The sequence below is a fragment of the Oryzias melastigma genome, unplaced genomic scaffold (assembly GCF_002922805.2).
Source record: "Oryzias melastigma strain HK-1 unplaced genomic scaffold, ASM292280v2 sc00289, whole genome shotgun sequence".
Taxonomy (NCBI): domain Eukaryota; kingdom Metazoa; phylum Chordata; class Actinopteri; order Beloniformes; family Adrianichthyidae; genus Oryzias; species Oryzias melastigma.
In genome coordinates, this window is record NW_023416907.1 from 50,972 (window position 1) to 68,184 (window position 17,213).

At 42.2% G+C, this 17,213-nt stretch overlaps 2 protein-coding genes across 2 annotated transcripts in view; one reads left to right on the top strand and one right to left on the bottom strand.

The window, feature by feature from the left end:
• crtac1a (cartilage acidic protein 1a) overlaps positions 1–6,146 on the bottom strand; it is a gene marked incomplete in the record, with an annotated part of 7,154 nt that extends 1,008 nt beyond the window's left edge. Inside the window, 14 exon segments of the mRNA XM_024263579.2 lie at positions 1–201; positions 278–317; positions 408–553; positions 1,500–1,668; positions 2,320–2,420; positions 2,514–2,596; positions 2,680–2,816; positions 2,892–3,028; positions 3,206–3,340; positions 3,414–3,570; positions 4,051–4,187; positions 4,282–4,478; positions 4,589–4,785; positions 5,997–6,146. Coding sequence (XP_024119347.1) covers positions 194–201; positions 278–317; positions 408–553; positions 1,500–1,668; positions 2,320–2,420; positions 2,514–2,596; positions 2,680–2,816; positions 2,892–3,028; positions 3,206–3,340; positions 3,414–3,570; positions 4,051–4,187; positions 4,282–4,478; positions 4,589–4,785; positions 5,997–5,999 — 1,647 coding nt within the window.
• A 115-nt stretch (positions 6,147–6,261) lies between these two features.
• Positions 6,262–11,764, top strand: r3hcc1l (R3H domain and coiled-coil containing 1-like). Its single transcript, XM_024263580.2, has 7 exons — positions 6,262–6,477; positions 6,656–7,075; positions 8,235–8,419; positions 9,034–9,104; positions 9,179–9,274; positions 9,352–9,492; positions 10,641–11,764. The coding sequence occupies exons 2-7, from the start codon at positions 6,677–6,679 to the stop codon at positions 10,691–10,693; spliced, it is 945 nt and encodes a 314-aa protein (XP_024119348.1). The 5' UTR covers positions 6,262–6,477; positions 6,656–6,676; the 3' UTR covers positions 10,694–11,764.
• The last annotated feature ends 5,449 nt before the right edge of the window (positions 11,765–17,213 follow it).

The window sequence follows — 17,213 nt, forward strand, 5'->3', positions numbered from 1 at the left end:
AACACTACCCCCCCACGTATACATCTGCTCTGCACGCCTGATGCTTTTCAATGAAATCCAGACATGAGCGATCCCACGTTATAACCTTTATTAAGCAGCTCGTTAACGGCAGTGAAATTAGGAGTGAAGGGGAGCAGAGGAGAACACGGGACGGTCGCAGGCTGCAGCGCCGGCCTCTGATCATGCATGCTCCTCAAACACCTGTTAAAGCAGCAAAGGAAAGAATTTCAAAAATAAAAGAATACACCTGGGCGTGGGGGAGGAGCCACAGCCTCACCTGCGCAGAAACCGTTCTCCACTGTGAAGCCAGCGCCGCACTGAAAGAGAAGCAGAAAGGGTTTTGCAATGACCGACAGCAGAGAGGCCCCGCCCACCAAAAAAATACACAACCATGACTTTTGTGATACCTGAGTGTCGTTTTGCAGCACAAGCGACACCTCCCCACTGGGGTAGGAGATTTCCACCACAGAGTTCATTTCTGTGGTCTGAAGGGCTCGGGTCATCAAGGTGCCATCGGGCCAAGACACCTGCAGAACCCTCACCTCATCCGTTCCTACAAGCAACAAAACCTTTCAGAGGAGCTCAAAAAACATGCAATCAAATAAAGTTCACCATCACAGAAGTCTGTAAAGTCTTTGCTGAACACATTATATGACATGATGAGAAATCTTCAAACCCTCCTTGTTATACAGTCAAAACATAAACACAGGATTAGAGCCTGTAACCCAGAATATACAAATAACTGTTTGAATAATTAATTCCAACCAGGGAAGTTCAAGCTGTTTACAACGATAACGCTGCGTTCACACCGAATGCAATTTAGTCCTCCGTCTCTATTTAGCCACTCTGCAAATTTGCTGCTGGACGCTTGTACAAGCGGTGGGAACAAGCAAGAAAAGGAGCTACTGTCTGAAGTGTTCAGCCTCATCGATACATGGAAGCATTGACTGTAGTTCTCAGATACAGTCAATGCATGGAAGACACCGATGATGTAGAGAGATCAGTTAAACCAATCGGGGACTCAGATCTGGTAGTGATGAATGGATGCCATCCCCTTTATTTCACAGAAGTGCCAATTGTTTGAAAAATGACCATACAGGAGAAATAATCATTATTTGAATAAAGCTGTAAAAGAAAAAGCCTGGAGCAAGATTTACAAGATTTGCACTGGTTTGAAATTTCACATCAAGCAGACATGCACCAGTAAACAGAAAAATAAAAAGAAGAAGAGTCCTCTCCATGCTTGTCCAGTGTGGACACATTGGGCAAAAATGAAGACTCTTGAACATGCTACGTACCATAACGTATTTTAGATAACAGACACCAGAATGTTATCTGACTACTATTCATACGTTTTATTTTGTAAAGTGAAAGCACAGGAACCGCAATTTCAGGATAAACTTTCAGCTTTAACTAATTTACTCCATAAAAATTAAGATATAAAAAATCTACATGTTAGAAAAACCCACAACCCCTGTCTGTGCAAAAATAAAACTTACCCAAGCCAAAATGGGCAACAGGTTCCATCTCACACAGATACCCTGAACCCCCATCAATAATGCGGGTCAGAGCGCCACTCTGTGCGGTGAAGACAGTCACTTTGGCCCCCCTGGCAAACGCCCCAAACTGTGTGCGAGGAATGACACGCAGCCAGTTGTTGGAGGAACCCTGAAAACACAGAAGGTGCAGATCTTCCAGCACACACTTGTGACAAACATTTAAGACAGCTGTAATGCACAGGTGTGAAGCACACCTGTCATCAGGTGTGCAGGAGACCTGGTGTAGGGCTACCTGGTATTGGGCTTGAGGCACACCTGTCATTAGGTGTGCAGGAGACCTGGTGTAGGGCTACCTGGTATTGGGCTTGAGGCACACCTGTCATTAGGTGTGCAGGAGACCTGGCATAGGGCTACCTGGAATTGGGCTTGAGGCACACATGTCATTAGGTGTAAGGCGCACCTAGTGTGGGGCTGCCTGGATTGGGTTTGGGGTACACCTGACACCGGGTGTGAGGCACACTTGTTATTGGGTGTTGGGTACACCTGTCATCTGGTTTGGGGAACACCTGTCATCAGGTGTGAGGCACAGCTGTCATTAGGTGTGCCGCAAGCCTGTCTTCAGGTGTGCGGCATACTTGTTATCGGGTGTGCAGCTGACCTGTCATCAGGTGTGAGGCACACTTGCCATCAGGTGTGCGACAGGCCTGTCATCGGGTTTGGGGCGCACCTGCCACCGGGTGTGAGGCGCACTTGTTATTGGGTGTTGGGCACACCTGTCATCGCGTGTGGGGCACACCTGTCATGTCCTTCTGGCACTCACCTGTGTGACCTTGAAGACTGAGATGGGCTGCTGAGCGCTCTCCCCATGTGCCAGCAGCAGGTCCAGTTGTCCATCCCCGTCCAGATCGGTAACTGTGCCCCCTGTTCAGAACACACATAGGTTCTCTTTCAAAGAAAAATGTTTAATTGAAATGTCAAACTTGTGTTTGTGAAGGGCAGGGTGACATTGCCTACCTGTTCCTCTGCCCTGTGGTTCAGCAGCTTCTCCTACGTTGAGCTCCTTAATTACTGGATCCCTGTTTGCTTCCCTGGATACTCTGCAGTCAAACACAAAGAGTTAGCATGTACCATATTCTCCTTTAGGGAATAACCAGTAAGTGCAATTATTAGCAAAACAAACCTGAACAGCCTGTTGGGGGCATTTCCTCTGTAAGCAATATTATTAAAGAACACCTCCAGCTCCTGGTCATTGTCAAAATCAGCAGCAATGACGGTGCGAATGGGTGAAGGTTGAGCAAATCCTCCAGTGGCAATATTCTGCTCAACAACACAACATTAATGTCTCAGTTTTTTACCACCATGTCTTATATTGCAGACTTGCATAGATCTTACCCTAAATTTGGAGTCGCTGGTCTGCAAGTAAAGTCTGTGTGGGCCATTCCAGTTACCATAGACAATGTCAGTTTTTCCATCCCCGTTGAAGTCAGCAAGTGCTACTCCTCTGCCATGCTGGGACTCATCCGTCACTCCTGACACAGGAGCCACAATCACACCTTCAACAAGCTAACGCTACATTTAAAAATCTAACTGCAGTAACAGTTGGAACACACTCAAGCTATGTATCATGTATTCACACTACAAGATTTATTGATGCTTTTTAACACATGAACTTCTAAACCCAAATTTGCCATTGAAAATAGTCTCACCGGCTTGTCTGGCCACTTCCTCAAAAGTGCCATCTCCCTTGTTCTTGAATAGGAAATTAGGTCCGTTCTCGTTGTCACAGAAAACGTCAGACCGTCCCTGGTTTAAGATCGGTCCAACAACCACACCACGACCACCTTTGAAGCACATCAAAGCTTGTTCAACGCAGGGTCCAAACCCACAGCACAACGTTGCAGCTTGACGTCTGACCTGTGAGCTTCCTCACACCAGCCTCGGCCGCCACATCAGACAGAGCGATGACTCCTCTGGAGGCGTCGCTGGCAGCTTCATCCATTTCTATGAGAACATGGGGACCAACGTTGCCTCTGGCATAGTTTGCAACATAGACTGCATAACGGCCAGTTCCCTGCAGAAGAACAAAGAGCATTTATCAAAATAAAATGACTTATAACTAAGTTATATACCGACCAATCAGATACCTCAATTAAAGTAGGTGCTCTCACGTTGAGCATTTGAAACGTTTCATTGACATAGCCTGTTACCTAAGTTTTCAACAAAATTGAGTCAATTCAATCGCCATTTTTCCGTGGTATGGCCCCACATGCTCTTATTGGCCAGTTTAAAACTTGAATAATAATGAAAAATGTTAGGTTTGGCAAGAACATGTTAAAAAGAGACACCACAGCAAGAATGGTTACTCTGACAAACACAATGACAGAATAATAGCTGTTTATTTTTCAATAGAAGTCCTTGGAAATTTGACTTTCTGGGACCAGCAGGTACTTTCTAGATCAGTCCAGTTCTCTCTGGACTGTCTATGGTCATACCTAAAGGTCATCTCAACCCATTACGTTGGTCAAGTCCAGAACAAAGCAGGTTCACCAACCTTCCTGTCCACACATGCAACCGAGCGTCCTGCCATGCCATTAGCCACGCCACGGTTCACATTGATCTCATCACTGAGCAGATCCTCGTAGCGGCCATTACGAAATTTGAAAAGCTTGTCAGAATAGGTTGCCTTCCCTAGAAAACATGTCATATAAGGAAATATATCAGATATAAATAAAAGTTATATAGAAATGTTTTGTCATTCTTGGGGGGTGTTAAGGGGAGCTACCGGAGTACGCATTGTTTGTGTTCAAGAAGTAGATTTCCTCAAGTCCGTCTCCGTCCACGTCACAGGCAGTGACTCCAATAGCATTTCCGCTTGGGTCCCTCAGTGCGTAGTAAGGAGACCCTGCGTCATCAATAGCGATGTTTACCAGCTTTTTGAGGGTGGAGTTATATTTCAACACCAAATTAGGTCCGTTGTACCTGAAAGGAAGTGCCAAACGTTTGGTCTTGTCAATACTAATGACTTCGATTTGAGCCCATACCCTTCGAGCACCAGCAGGGCCTCGATTTGGTCAGATGAGAGGACTCACCCTGCTACCACCACCTCCAAGTCCCCGCCCCCATCCACGTCTGTCACAGCCATGCCGTAGTTGAGCTGTGTGGGGTTGTTGATGTTGTCAGGAGGAAGGATTGTGTTTGTTGTGGCCTGGAGCATTGGCTCAGAGTTCTGGGCATTGGACTGGTGCCAAAGTGTGAGGAGCAGAAATGAAGTCCACCAAACTCCACCCTGATGGGACACAGAAAACCATGTTGGACCCCAGTCTTTTATTTAGGAAAAAATTGAGTTGAACAAAATTATTATAAAATTTAATAAAATATGAAATACAAAAATTCAGGTTATACAGAGAATTAGTTTACCATCAACAAGCTGGATCAAACCAATGTCTCTCCAAGTCCCACTCTCATCATCTTTTGATCCATTGCACTAGTGTTCCCAGTGGTCTTCTGATTATGATTATGCTGTTTTTAGCCAAAATTTGTAAAAACTGTGTTTTTCTGGGACATAGTTTCTGCAGATCGGCAGGAGTTCATTAGAAATTCACCTCTGAGTTTGGGGTGGGACTGTTGGTGCAGAGTAAATCTTCCTTTATTTCCAGACATCTCACTCTCTTGGTGCAACAAAAATGGCGAGCAATATTGGAGCAATCCAGCCCTACAGTTTGGATCCAGATTCCAGCTCAGACGAGGAAAACAAAGGCGTACACGGATCTATTTGTCAACAACCGGATGCATCAGAATGAAGTGTAGCAGAAAGCTATTGGGCCACGGTAGCAGTTTCTACGTCTCACCTAAAAGCATGATTCACAACAATTTGAGTAAAGAAATACTCATAAATGATTTTAATCTCACTTTTCTTTATAAATGTCCTCCGTTATTAAAAAATGCCTCAAGAACCCTAACAGACACGTGGCACAAAGGGGTACAAAACTCTCCAGCTGAGTAACAGGACGTCCTGTGCGGATCAGTTGTCAATGTGTTCAAACAATGCTATATATGCAGGGTCTGATTCTAATTGTTTTTTCAGAGGTGTTGTGGGAGCTGCAGTGGTGCGTCTGCAGCTGGATGCAGAAAAGCATTAGGGAGGGGTTAAAACGTCACAATGTGTTTAAGTTACAAAATTCAGATACTTATACAGTACATTCTTTCAGTCTTATACAACACATTCTATAACACCAATCATATGTGTTACAACGAGCCAATCAATCAAAGTTTACAATAAGATGTGAAATTAATGTATTGTTTTATACATGTTTGCACTCTCACTATTAAAAACCAATGATACAGTTTTACTACAAAAAAGTGTTTCTCTCTGATACTGATATACAGAGGAATGTTTTTAATATACAGTATAATAGTTTGATCATTCTGTCCAGATATTTGGTAACGTGTTTTGCGACAATCATCTCTGATTTACTGCAGTAAAGTCAATTTTCTTACCATCTCGCTGGTTGCAGGTCAGATCCAGCTGCAGCCTCGGTTCCGAACCTTTTGGGAGATGCGCACCAGTCTGGCCACCTTACACAAGCATTCGTTCTCCGTTTACGAAACAGTTTGTATAATGTGGACCGCCCTGACCAATCAGGAGACAGCTTTTTGAATGACGGCCATGTTGGCAAATTACGGGCCTGTATTTCAGTGGGCGTGTCCTTTAGACCTCCAGTTTCTTCTTCTGCGGTGTTTACCTTTCAAATTGGCCGGCAAACAACCGCTATCTTCCTGCATTTGCTCTCGTTAACGCTTTGAATTTTCGCGTTGATAAAGTAAAGAAAGATAAACCGGATAATAGTATCTTTGACTTCATTAACTCAATTTACTTAATATCAAAACAAAACATTTCCCATAGTTCCTTGCGGTAAGCCGGGGGTTCATAGCGAAGAGAATCTGTCGACAGAGCTCAGAAAATGAAACTTTAGCTTAGGTAAGACATATTTTAAATGGCAATGTGGTTTATTACATGGGTAATTTATGTTTTGATGCAACAAGTATTTGTGCTTTTCTTAAGCACTCATGTGTAATGAACGGAGAAGATTCTTGGTGGAGTAAAGCAGTTAGCTTCTGTAGCTAGCATCGTCTTGACTGTTTGTTTCCATATGCAGATGCTTCGCTAGCATTCATCCATGGACGAGCCTGCGCCCCCACCCGGCTCCCAAAGAGCCGGCCAGGCTCCGCGCGTCCCCAAACACCGGGTCCCCGACCCCAAAGACGGAGCTCCGGAGGAGCGAAGACCCAAAGCCAGGCCGCGCTACACGGACAAGGCACGGAAAAACGCCAAGAACCGGAAGGACAAGGCTGCGGGGGCCGAGCAGCCTGCTCCTCCTGCTGGGGAGGGACATCAAGTGGACCCCCACCAGGACGCCCAGCATGCCGCGGCGGAGGAGCGGGTACTGGACCCGGAGGAGGAGCAGCAGCGGGGAGACAGCCAGGCGGAAGAAACCCTCCCGCAGGAAGAAACCGAGAGCTGGGATACCCTGTTCAACGATGACGGGGACTGTCTGGACCCTTACCTGTTGGAGGAGGTAAGCTCCGGTAAGGGAGGCTGGATTATCCGGTAAAAACGTTCATTCAGATCCATAGGGATGGACATCGTAAAGATTTTTAGCAATAGCAAGGCAAGTTTATTCGTATAGCACATTTCATGTACAGAGACAATTCAAAGTGCTTTATATTAAACATTAAAAGAAACATTCAAAAGAAATAGTAAAAATATGATCATTAAAATAAAATGAAAACAAAATAAAAATACTTTAATTTAAAACAAGCATAGATAAACAGTGTGGATATAAACTTATTAATCAAATGCAGCTGAGAACAGGTGAGTCTTTAACCTGGATTTAAATACACTGAGTGTTTCAGCTGATCTAAGGTTTTCTGGAAGTCTGTTCCAGATCTGTGGTGCATAGAAGCTGAATGCAGCTTCTCCATGTTTAGTTCTGACTCTAGGAACTGATAAAAGACCGGATCCAGATGACCGGAGAGGTCTGGCTGGTACATACTGGGTCAGGAGGTCAGTCATGTATTTTGGTGCTAAACCATTCAAAGCTTTATAAACCAGTAACAGAACTTTGAAGTCTTTCCTCTGACAGACAGGTAACATGGAGGGAGAAGACAAATAACCTTTCATTCATTCATTTTCTTGGCCACTTTTTTCTTTTCGGGGTCGCGTGGTGCCGAAGCCTAAACCCGGCTTCTGATGGGCAAAGGCAGGGTACACCCTGGACAGGTTGCCAGTCTGTCATAGGGCTTCAATTGCACACCGACTAATCACAAATTATTTTTTCAGATTAGTCGACTGATCGAATCATCTGCACACTAGATGTAAAACACACATCTTGACCATCATTAGCTTTAAATTAACTAAAAACTAGACATATAGCATTACCTTCATTAATGCTAGGGTGAATGCTGTAAGCTGAATTTGGCCGGTGAAGAATCTGAAATTGATTGCTAAAAACGCTGAAGCTGATAGCCAGCTAAAATATTAGTAAAAGGCCAAAGTAGCCTAAAAACGGGAAAAAGCCTAAGTTAGCCAAAACAGCTAGCATGTAGCTGAAATATTAGCTAGACTCCAAAATAGCCTAAAAACCTTAATAAATGGGTTAGAGTTATTCAATCCATATTAAACGATGGATTTGTCTTGCTGCTGTTTTACCAATATTCTCTCATTGGTCTGTGCAGCTGACAGTAAATGACGGCAGAAAAGAGTCCACCCAGGACCCCCAGTTCGGCTATAACCGCATGGACAGAGAGTACGAAGAGGACATAGACCTCAGAGAAGATGAGCTCTCTCACATTGTGGAGATCTACGACTTTCCCACAGATTTCAAGACGGAGGATCTTCTCAAGTTGTTCCAGAGTCCCCAGTACGTATGCTTCAAGCAGCACCTTTTGCAGGAACGTTTCTTTGCATCTTTCAGAGCATCGTTCTGCAACAGGGTTCCTGCAGGGTCTTAAAAAGTCTTAAAAACATTAAATTTATTAATCTGGAAATAAAAACCTTTACAATGTTTTGAATTTTGATATGAGTCTTAAAAATTGTGTTGTGAAATTTCTCCGTTTCACATTTCTTCAATTTCAATTAGATTATCCTGCTTTCAAGTGGAAGGGGTGTGGCTTTCCAACAAGCTCACTCCGTGACTGGTTGCCATAGAAACGCCGACTTAGACCGACTCGGACCAATCATAGCTTACTGTCGACTAAAATGGCAGCATCTGTATTGAAAAAATGGCTCCTGAATTGACTTAATTTTACTGGAGCCATTTCAATGGGTGACATCACACTTCCTCGGTCCAGTTCTCTTATACAGTTCAAACCAAGAAAGATGTTTTTTCAGAGAAGTCCAGGAATAGCTTCAGTCCTCCAGACTCTGCTCTTTCTTCAGAGTTCCTGCACAGCTGGACTGCTTTCGCCTCCTTCACGGTTCTGACTAAAGCCTCTATTGTGTCCCAGAGCTGATCCTCTCCTCTGACTGTTTCAGGCGGGGGGGCTTCGACATCAAGTGGATTGATGACACCCACGCTTTGGGACTTTTCTCCAGCCCCGTAGCAGGTCGGTCAGGCTTTGCTCCATCATCAGAGCCGTTCTCTGCGCTTTGCTCATCCTCATTGTACTTTGCTCTGCAGCTCGTGAAGCTCTGAGGTCCAAACATCCGCTCATGAAAATCAGACCGCTCCACAAGTCCTCCCCTACCACCAAAGCCAAAGCCCGAGAAGTCTCTGGTACCAGCTCACACAACTTTTCATCCCCTTATTCCTTTTATTGGGTTTTTATTCTCTTTATGATCTGTTTTCTTTAGACTTCCTGCTCCCACCCAAAGAGAGACCTCAGACGAGCGCCGCACTGGCCCGGCAGCTCGTGATCGGTGCTCTGGGCGTGAAAAGCAACCTGACAAAAGAGCAGCGTGAAGCAGAGAGGAGGAAGCTCCAGGAGGCCAAAGGTGCAGACTTCTTGTCTAAAATCATCACAGAAAAAACACAAACAATCAAAGAAACTCTAAAAAAATAATCACATTTGGTGTTAGTGCAGATGTAAAACCATAAAGCATCCAGAGGATGATCTGACCTACTGGCTGCATCGCATGTTTTCCACCACAAGGGGGGGCTGTTTGCATTTCTGTTCAGTAGAATATCATCCACAGTTCTATATTCAGCTTTTCCTAACTTGAAAGAACATTCTTTTTGGTTTTACTGACTTTGATAATAAGTTATCTTCCCAATTCTATTTAATACATCTCTTGATTTTATTAACATTATATCCATAAAGCCAAATTTAGCAATAAAAATCCAAATGTCTTTGAATTCTTTGCTGAAATCAGACAGTATTTACACTAAATTTCATCTAGCCACAACAAAAATCAATTAAGTAATTTTCTGTTTTATAACTAATTTTTCTTTGTAACTGACGTACAGTATTCTGTTCTTGTTCTGTGCTGTAGGTCATAAATATTCTTAATAAAGTTTAAAAACAGAAAGTTATATATTCAGCCCTCTTCTCTGAGGATTATAAATATGCAAACTCTGTATTCTGAGCATGCTCAGTGAAGAGCACATGCACTCTCAAACTCACTGAAGACAAAGGTTGGGATTAAAGACAAATTCCTCCCTAACTACTAAAAAACGAAATGGTGGATTTTAAATTCCATTCGGACACGATGCTCACGATTTTTTTTCCTGGTTTTCTAAACATCGGATATGACGTCACCAATTTCACTAAATCAAAATTGAAGCAATACGAACATTTCACGACATTTATTTATGACTCCACTGTGTTCTGATGGTGAAAATGTGGATGGTTTATTAAAAATATTACATTTAAACATGTTTTTTTTGTTCGAAATTGTTCGATTGCAATGCATTGTGGTGTATATTCGCTAATCTAGTGAGCATCGACACACGCTAGTTTTTTGCAAAGACTTCTGGGAAATTTCTAGTGCACACAATTTTTGAATTGGTAGATTCGAACAGCACTACAAAAGGCGAACGCACTATATTGTGATTAGGGGGAATTCATACATAGATAAATCACCCAGAGTCTGATAAAAAGAGAACCAAGCGTCTCCTGACGGTCCGTCTGTTTCCTCTGCAGAGCTGAAGCGTCTGGCTGCCAGACAGAGGGAGGACGCCTGGGAGGGAAAGTAAAGAGCTCACAGGACTTCTCCTTTCTTCTCTCTTCTCTTCTCCACCAGCATGGACAAAAGTACCCCCCCCTCCAGCTCAATCCTGATTAGATTTTAATATACACTTAGAACCATCACCAGTGATGGACTGTGGGTTATTTTGCGGCTTCTTAGCTGCACATCGCCCAGGCAACCCAAAAAGAGTTGATCAGACCCAGCTATGGTTCACTCCGTTCACTCCCTTTGTGAGAGATTGCCCCAAAAGTCCTCTTAGCCTCTTATCCTCCTCTTCCTTTGGGTCACGATCCAGTTATGTTATGTGTAGCTCATTAGGGCCTCTCTCCATGGAGCTGCGGTTTTCTCTGGTTCTTATCAAATAGTTGGTGCTCTTGACTAAGCTTCTAATATGCACTTCTGTGCCACTCAACAGTGATGAATTCATCTTTATGGGGGGGATGTGCAGCTGCTTTGACAACAGCCCTGGTTCTTGTTCAGACCTCACAGCCGTGTGACTGCTGATGCTCTGTCAGAGATACTGCACAGAAAGATGCCAGGAAGTGTTCACGTTTTAGTCCTTGAATTCAGATGTTTTTGGTCCTGATGTTAGAGGGGGTCATTAGGGGGAATTCATACATAGATTAATCATCCAGAGTCTGTAAACAAACAAATCTAAGGAATACCGTACACACAGATGAATAAACGCTGAGGTTGCTTAGTTTGGCCCTTTTTGGCCCACTTCATGTCAATTCATGAAACCATGAAACAATCTGTTTCTAAATTTTTCTTTTTTTTAAATAACTAAAGAGGGTTTTTAACGACAAACACAAAAATGTAGACGTTGAATTTTTTGATTCGTAATGTGTATTTTTTTTCTTGATGCTTCACCAAACAGAAGGAAAAGCTGTAAATGTCATTGATGAAAAGAAGAAAAACACTGAATTTGTGAACAATTATTTTTAGTAAAGTGTGTATGTGAGTGTGCATTAATACAAATGATAAATGTCATATCAGATGGAACATTTTATTTGTTCATTTTATCACTTTTTTCCCAGGTAAATATTTAAGGCAAGAAAATAAAACCTATAACTTCTGAGTTCTTGAACATTTTTTTTGCAACGTGCCCATAAAAAAGCATAAACATTTTCTCTCTTCGAGTTCACTGATTGGTCTGTAACCTTGATATTTTAGGCGGGTCACCTGCATTTCCCGGACAACTTTTTTACTCGTGGGCCACAAAGGGTTCAAAAACTTGACCGATGGGCCGAGCCGGATTATTGAAGTCTGGACCCCAGGAAGAACAGTTGCAACTGCTTGGTTGCAACTATTGGGGATCCCTAATAAAAATTGAAGTGTTTTGGTAATCGACCTCGTGATAAAGAAACAACATAGAATCTGGACAAAAATCATGCTTTTTTTAAGTTTAAAAACTTTTTTTTGCTGCTATTTTTATGCCAAATGCACCAACTGGTTGATGTCTCTCAGGGGAAAACTCACACTTTGAAAAACGCTGTATTTGTTGCGTTTGAATGACTGGAAAATGACTAAAAAACACACATGTATGTGAGAAAAAAAAACAAATTATTCAAAACGGCATGAATGCAAAATAACTTATTGAATTATATAATTTTTCCAGGGTTGCGGGCCAAATTAAATGGTTTAACGGGTCGCATTTGGCCCCCGGGTCATAGTTTTTCCATTTTTCACCTGCAGACAGCCCCTAAGGGCAGCTTTGACTAAGACCTAAGCAGCTTCCAGTACCCTTAATAATCAGGGTTCCTGCTTAGTCTTAAAAGCATTGAATTTATTAATTTGAAAATAAAACATTAAAAAGCCTTGAAAAACTCTTCTGATATTTGAGCCTTAAAAATTATGCTGCTTGAAGCTTCTCTATTTTCCATTTCATGTCAAAATCTTGATTATTCGACCACTAATAATTTCATCAAATGACGTAAATAGACAACGGAAAAACCAGTTGTTTTAATATCCTGAACGCCCACCTCTGGTTTGAAAAAAGAAAAGCTCTAAAGCATCACAAACAACGAGATAAGAAGCTATAATTTTTATCAGAAAATGGGAATAAATGAATAAAATGGGAAATAGACTCAAAAATTAGTCTCGACTTGCATGCCCTTAAAAAGCCTTAAATCTAACTTGAAGAAAGTTATAGGAAGCCTGATAAAGTTTATGTCTATGGTGCTGAAATCATCGGAATAAATCCAACGCTTTAATAAGTGATTTTCATATATTGTACGTCTGCATTATTATGTAAATCTTGTAGACCTGGAGAATATCTTTGACAGTTTTTATACCAGGGGTCTGCAAACTGACCACAACCCAGTAAGAGCCACACATCCTTGAGAAAAATAAGACTGTTTTTATGTTATTGTTTTTGTTGTATGAGAAATATAAATAAACTATTATTTTTTGGCATAAATTAAACAAACTGTAAGATAATTTTTCCCCCCAAATAAGAAACAGTTTATACATTTTAACACAGGCTGACAAGACTTTCTTCAAATTAAAAGACTTCCTGTGTCACATAGGATCATCTCTATAAAGCGAATCTAGTGGTAGGTAGTGTAAATTCAGAAATGAAAAAAAAAAACAAAAAAAAAACATTTTTGGTGCTTCTTAGCCAGAAATTCATAAATCTAATTATCTAAAATTAAAACCGAGCTAATTAATTGTATTTTTTTAACCATGAGGCACGCTTAAAACACTGGAATTTATCAAAATGTAGAGTTCTCGATTATCGAACCACTATGGCTACTGCGCTTTGAAGGCTCTCGGAGTGATAAGTACTTTACAGTTACTTTTTTAAACTAGAAGCTTTGTATATTTCTTTGACCAGACAGCCACAGTGGAGGGGTAGAAGAGCCAGACGTGGCTCTGGAGCTACAGGTTGTAGACCCCTGGTTTATACCAAACTGCAGAAAATAGCTTATGCCACACTCACTTAAACATGATAGAGTTGACCAAAAAAATTAGCCTTTTGTGTTAATGCTTTAACCAAGATTAAGGCATGTTTTTGTCCACATCCCAAGCTATTTCTTTCTTTTACGAGGTGAATCATCAAAACACGCCACGAATCTGCTGTCTTCTGTCAAATTTTAGAACCCACAAGTAAGAAAGTTTTCCCCTCCCTAGTCTATCACAACTGCCTGTGGATGTGCACCTATTAGGATGTTTGATAAACAGATTTCTGGCTATTGTGATTGGAGGTGAGCGCTGTAGGGAGTTCTTTGAAGAGACATCTGGCAGTTAAGACTCAGGCAGATGGCATTTGACTACTTTGTCCTGAGTTGCTAACATGAGTTAAGCTGAAGGAAGATTTTAGATAAACACAGATGTATTACTGACCTTTGATCTGGTTATATAACCTTTGATCTAGCTATGTGATTTTGAATCTTTCAGCAGATCACGAATGAATGTTTCATCTCTGAACTCTGAGGAGACTTCGTGCTGGATCTTCATCTATTGCAGGTGATCCACCTTAATCACAATAGTCCAGACTTCCAATCTGAATCTGTCAAATGCAGATGAGCGTTCACAGGCCACCTCACAGCTTCGCTGCTCACCATCATCGTGTGCGATCCCAGCACGGCCCATCATCTTGAGCTTTACTGTGGCTTCACGAGGATGCAGTGAACCGCAGGGAGGCTGCTGCGAGCCTCTGTCAGAGCAACAAGCGCTAACCACCAAGCCAGCTCTGCGTTGTGTCATGGAGCAAATTAGGAGTCCAAATGCTGCTTTACAAATGCCCCACCACAATAAAGGATTGAGGGTGTGTGTTATGGTGGGGGTATCCTAGCAGCACACTGCCTCAAAACAGTTCTTTTCCATCCGTCCGATGACAAAATGTATATCGTGAATTGTGAGCAGTCCAGTTATTTCTGGACAGCTAAACAGTAGCAGCAGAGCATTAATGCCTGGAATGATCAAATCAATCTGCTTTTCAGATTCAGGACAGAATTGCGAAGCAGCACAACTCCTAATGCAGCCCAGTTTTCTGAGCTTCTACAAATAAACTGTTATCTGAGTCTCTGTTGTTCGTTGGTTGTCCATCCAAAAGCAACACAGAATCATTTCTTATCAACATCACCTTCTGGCTCTTTTTTTATCCATGTAGAAGTAGCAATTACCCTTCTTAAATACTGGACACTGTTCCTTGAAATATCCTGTTTTTGGTGTTTTTAACATGTTCTTGGAGCATGTAGAGTACATATATTTTTATCTTTATTCAAATCGTGTTGGATCAGGAGCAGATAAAATCCTGCTGTTTGTAGAAGCTCAGGTTTGTGATGCTGCAGCTGCGATGGGCAGGCTAAAGTCTGACGCATCCACTTGCAGGCAAATAGATCCATTAACCTCTTCGTTTTCCTCGTCTGAGCTGGAATCTGGATCAAAACTGTATGGCTGGATGGCTCTGATATTTTATTGCTAATGTTAGCTTGGGGTTGTGAGGGGCTGTAAGCTAGTGGGAGAGAGTGGAAACAAAGGAATGATGGGATATCGGTGTAGGGTTACTTCCGTGCCAACTGCAACACCCACAAGTCAGAGTCGAGTTTCTGATAAACTCCTGCTGCTCTGCAGAAAATAGGTCTTAGAAAATAACAGGCTTCAATCATAATGAACAAACACTGGGAATGACTTTACAAAAGATATAGATATAGTTAGAGTGAGACTCTAAACTTTTTTTTTTCTGACATTCATTCTACTCTGCTGTTTGTTACATCAGAGTCATGCCCCGGGTCGGGGGGGTTGAGTTCTTGCAAACACTAAGTCGAGCCACAGACAATAATGTTGCTCTTTATTTGTTTTTTATGGGGGTGTGTGATGTAATGGTGATTACTCGTGAGCATGCAGCCTCAAAGGTGACGTCATGTCAGGCAGCAAGTAGAGTGGCAACATGCTGAATAAAAGACAGACTTCTAAGCGTTATATAAATCATAGCAGGTTGAGTTGAATTTGATGACCTTATAATCCAGCCTCTGAGTGGGCGGGTTTGTTGCAGGAAAGTGTCCGAAAACTCTATGCTTGATTTCCTCTCTGCCCAAATTCCATCTCGTTTGGGGATGAATATCATAACAGCAATGGAGAACATTGAGGCAAAGGTTGAGCTGCTGGCTCTATGGCACCATAGTGCCAAATGGAAATTCCCATAAAACAAGTAAGAGCATGCAGAGCCGCTGGGGCTTCTGGGAATGTGTCTGCAGCACCACCATGCACTCAAGGTGCAGGACATTGAGCCTTCAAATTAAAGATTAATCTGAGCTGGTTCAAACCTCATTCTTCAGACTTTGTTAACCCCTCACCAACAACTTCTAGCCTGTTCTTTCTGGCCAGGCAAACTCCTCCCTCTTCAGGACAGTGTGTGCTGGTGGAGCTGGTGCAGGTACCCATAGCTTCCCATCTTTCCATGAGAAACTCTTGCAAGCAGAAGAGGAAACACTTTCTTCTGAGGAAATGTGTTTTCTGAGGAACAGACTGTCCAAGAACAAACTAAAATCAGCTTCAGTCTCTATCTCTGGCTTAAAGTCCCTCTCCAGTCATATTTTGATCTATTATAAGTGTTTCCAGTGTTTTTTTGTTTTGTTTTGTTTCATTACGATAATATTTTTTTCAGAAAAAATGTAAAATCATTTTCCATCATTCATCTGGTCACACTCTTCCAGTAGCTCACAGCCCCATCAAATAGTGAGCAATATTGGAGCTATCCAACCATACAGTTTTGATCCAGATGCCAGCTCAGACGAGGAAAACAAAGATGTGCGTTAGTCTGTTCGTCTACAAGTGGATGCATCAGAATGGAGTGGAGCAGAGAGCTTGTGGCCCGCTGATTGTCGCTTCTTTAATGCAACTACAAGCTTTTGCTAATAGTATTTATTCATCTGCTCCTGATCCACAACAGTTTCAATGAAGAAATACTCAGAAACACAATTTTAAGTTTAATTTTCTTGTCTGCATCTGTGGTGTAGAAGTAGAGAGTCAACTTCCTATTGGAAGATCACAGGTTCGGTTCCCGGTCTAACCCACCCATGTGTCAAAGCGTCTTTGAGCAACACACTGAACCCCACATTGCTCCTGGTGGTTATTGACTGGCGCCGGTGTTTAGCAGTGGAGCCGCCATCAGTAAGTGAGTGGGATTGTGATTGTAAAGTACTTCTAAGAAGGTAGTAAAGCGCCATATAAATATACACCATTTACTATTTATGTCCTCCATCATGAGAAAAATGCTACACAATTTTCATTAAAGTGGGTATTTAAGGAACTCTGATTCTTCTCTAAAACAGCTCTCTGAGCACTAATATGAACTAGGGGTGTAGGGGCAAATTGATTCGTATTTCATTTGACGATACTTGTATCAAAACTAAATTTAAAAGCGCTGACAAGACGATAATCCATTTATAATGTATGAGCGTCCTTCGTTTCTGTTTTCCATCTAAACCCCTGGTCACTAGTTAGCAGCACAGCTCACTGAGCGTCTTTAAAGGAGCTCTACACTGCGACCAAAACAACAAAATCTTTTTAAATCAGCTTGT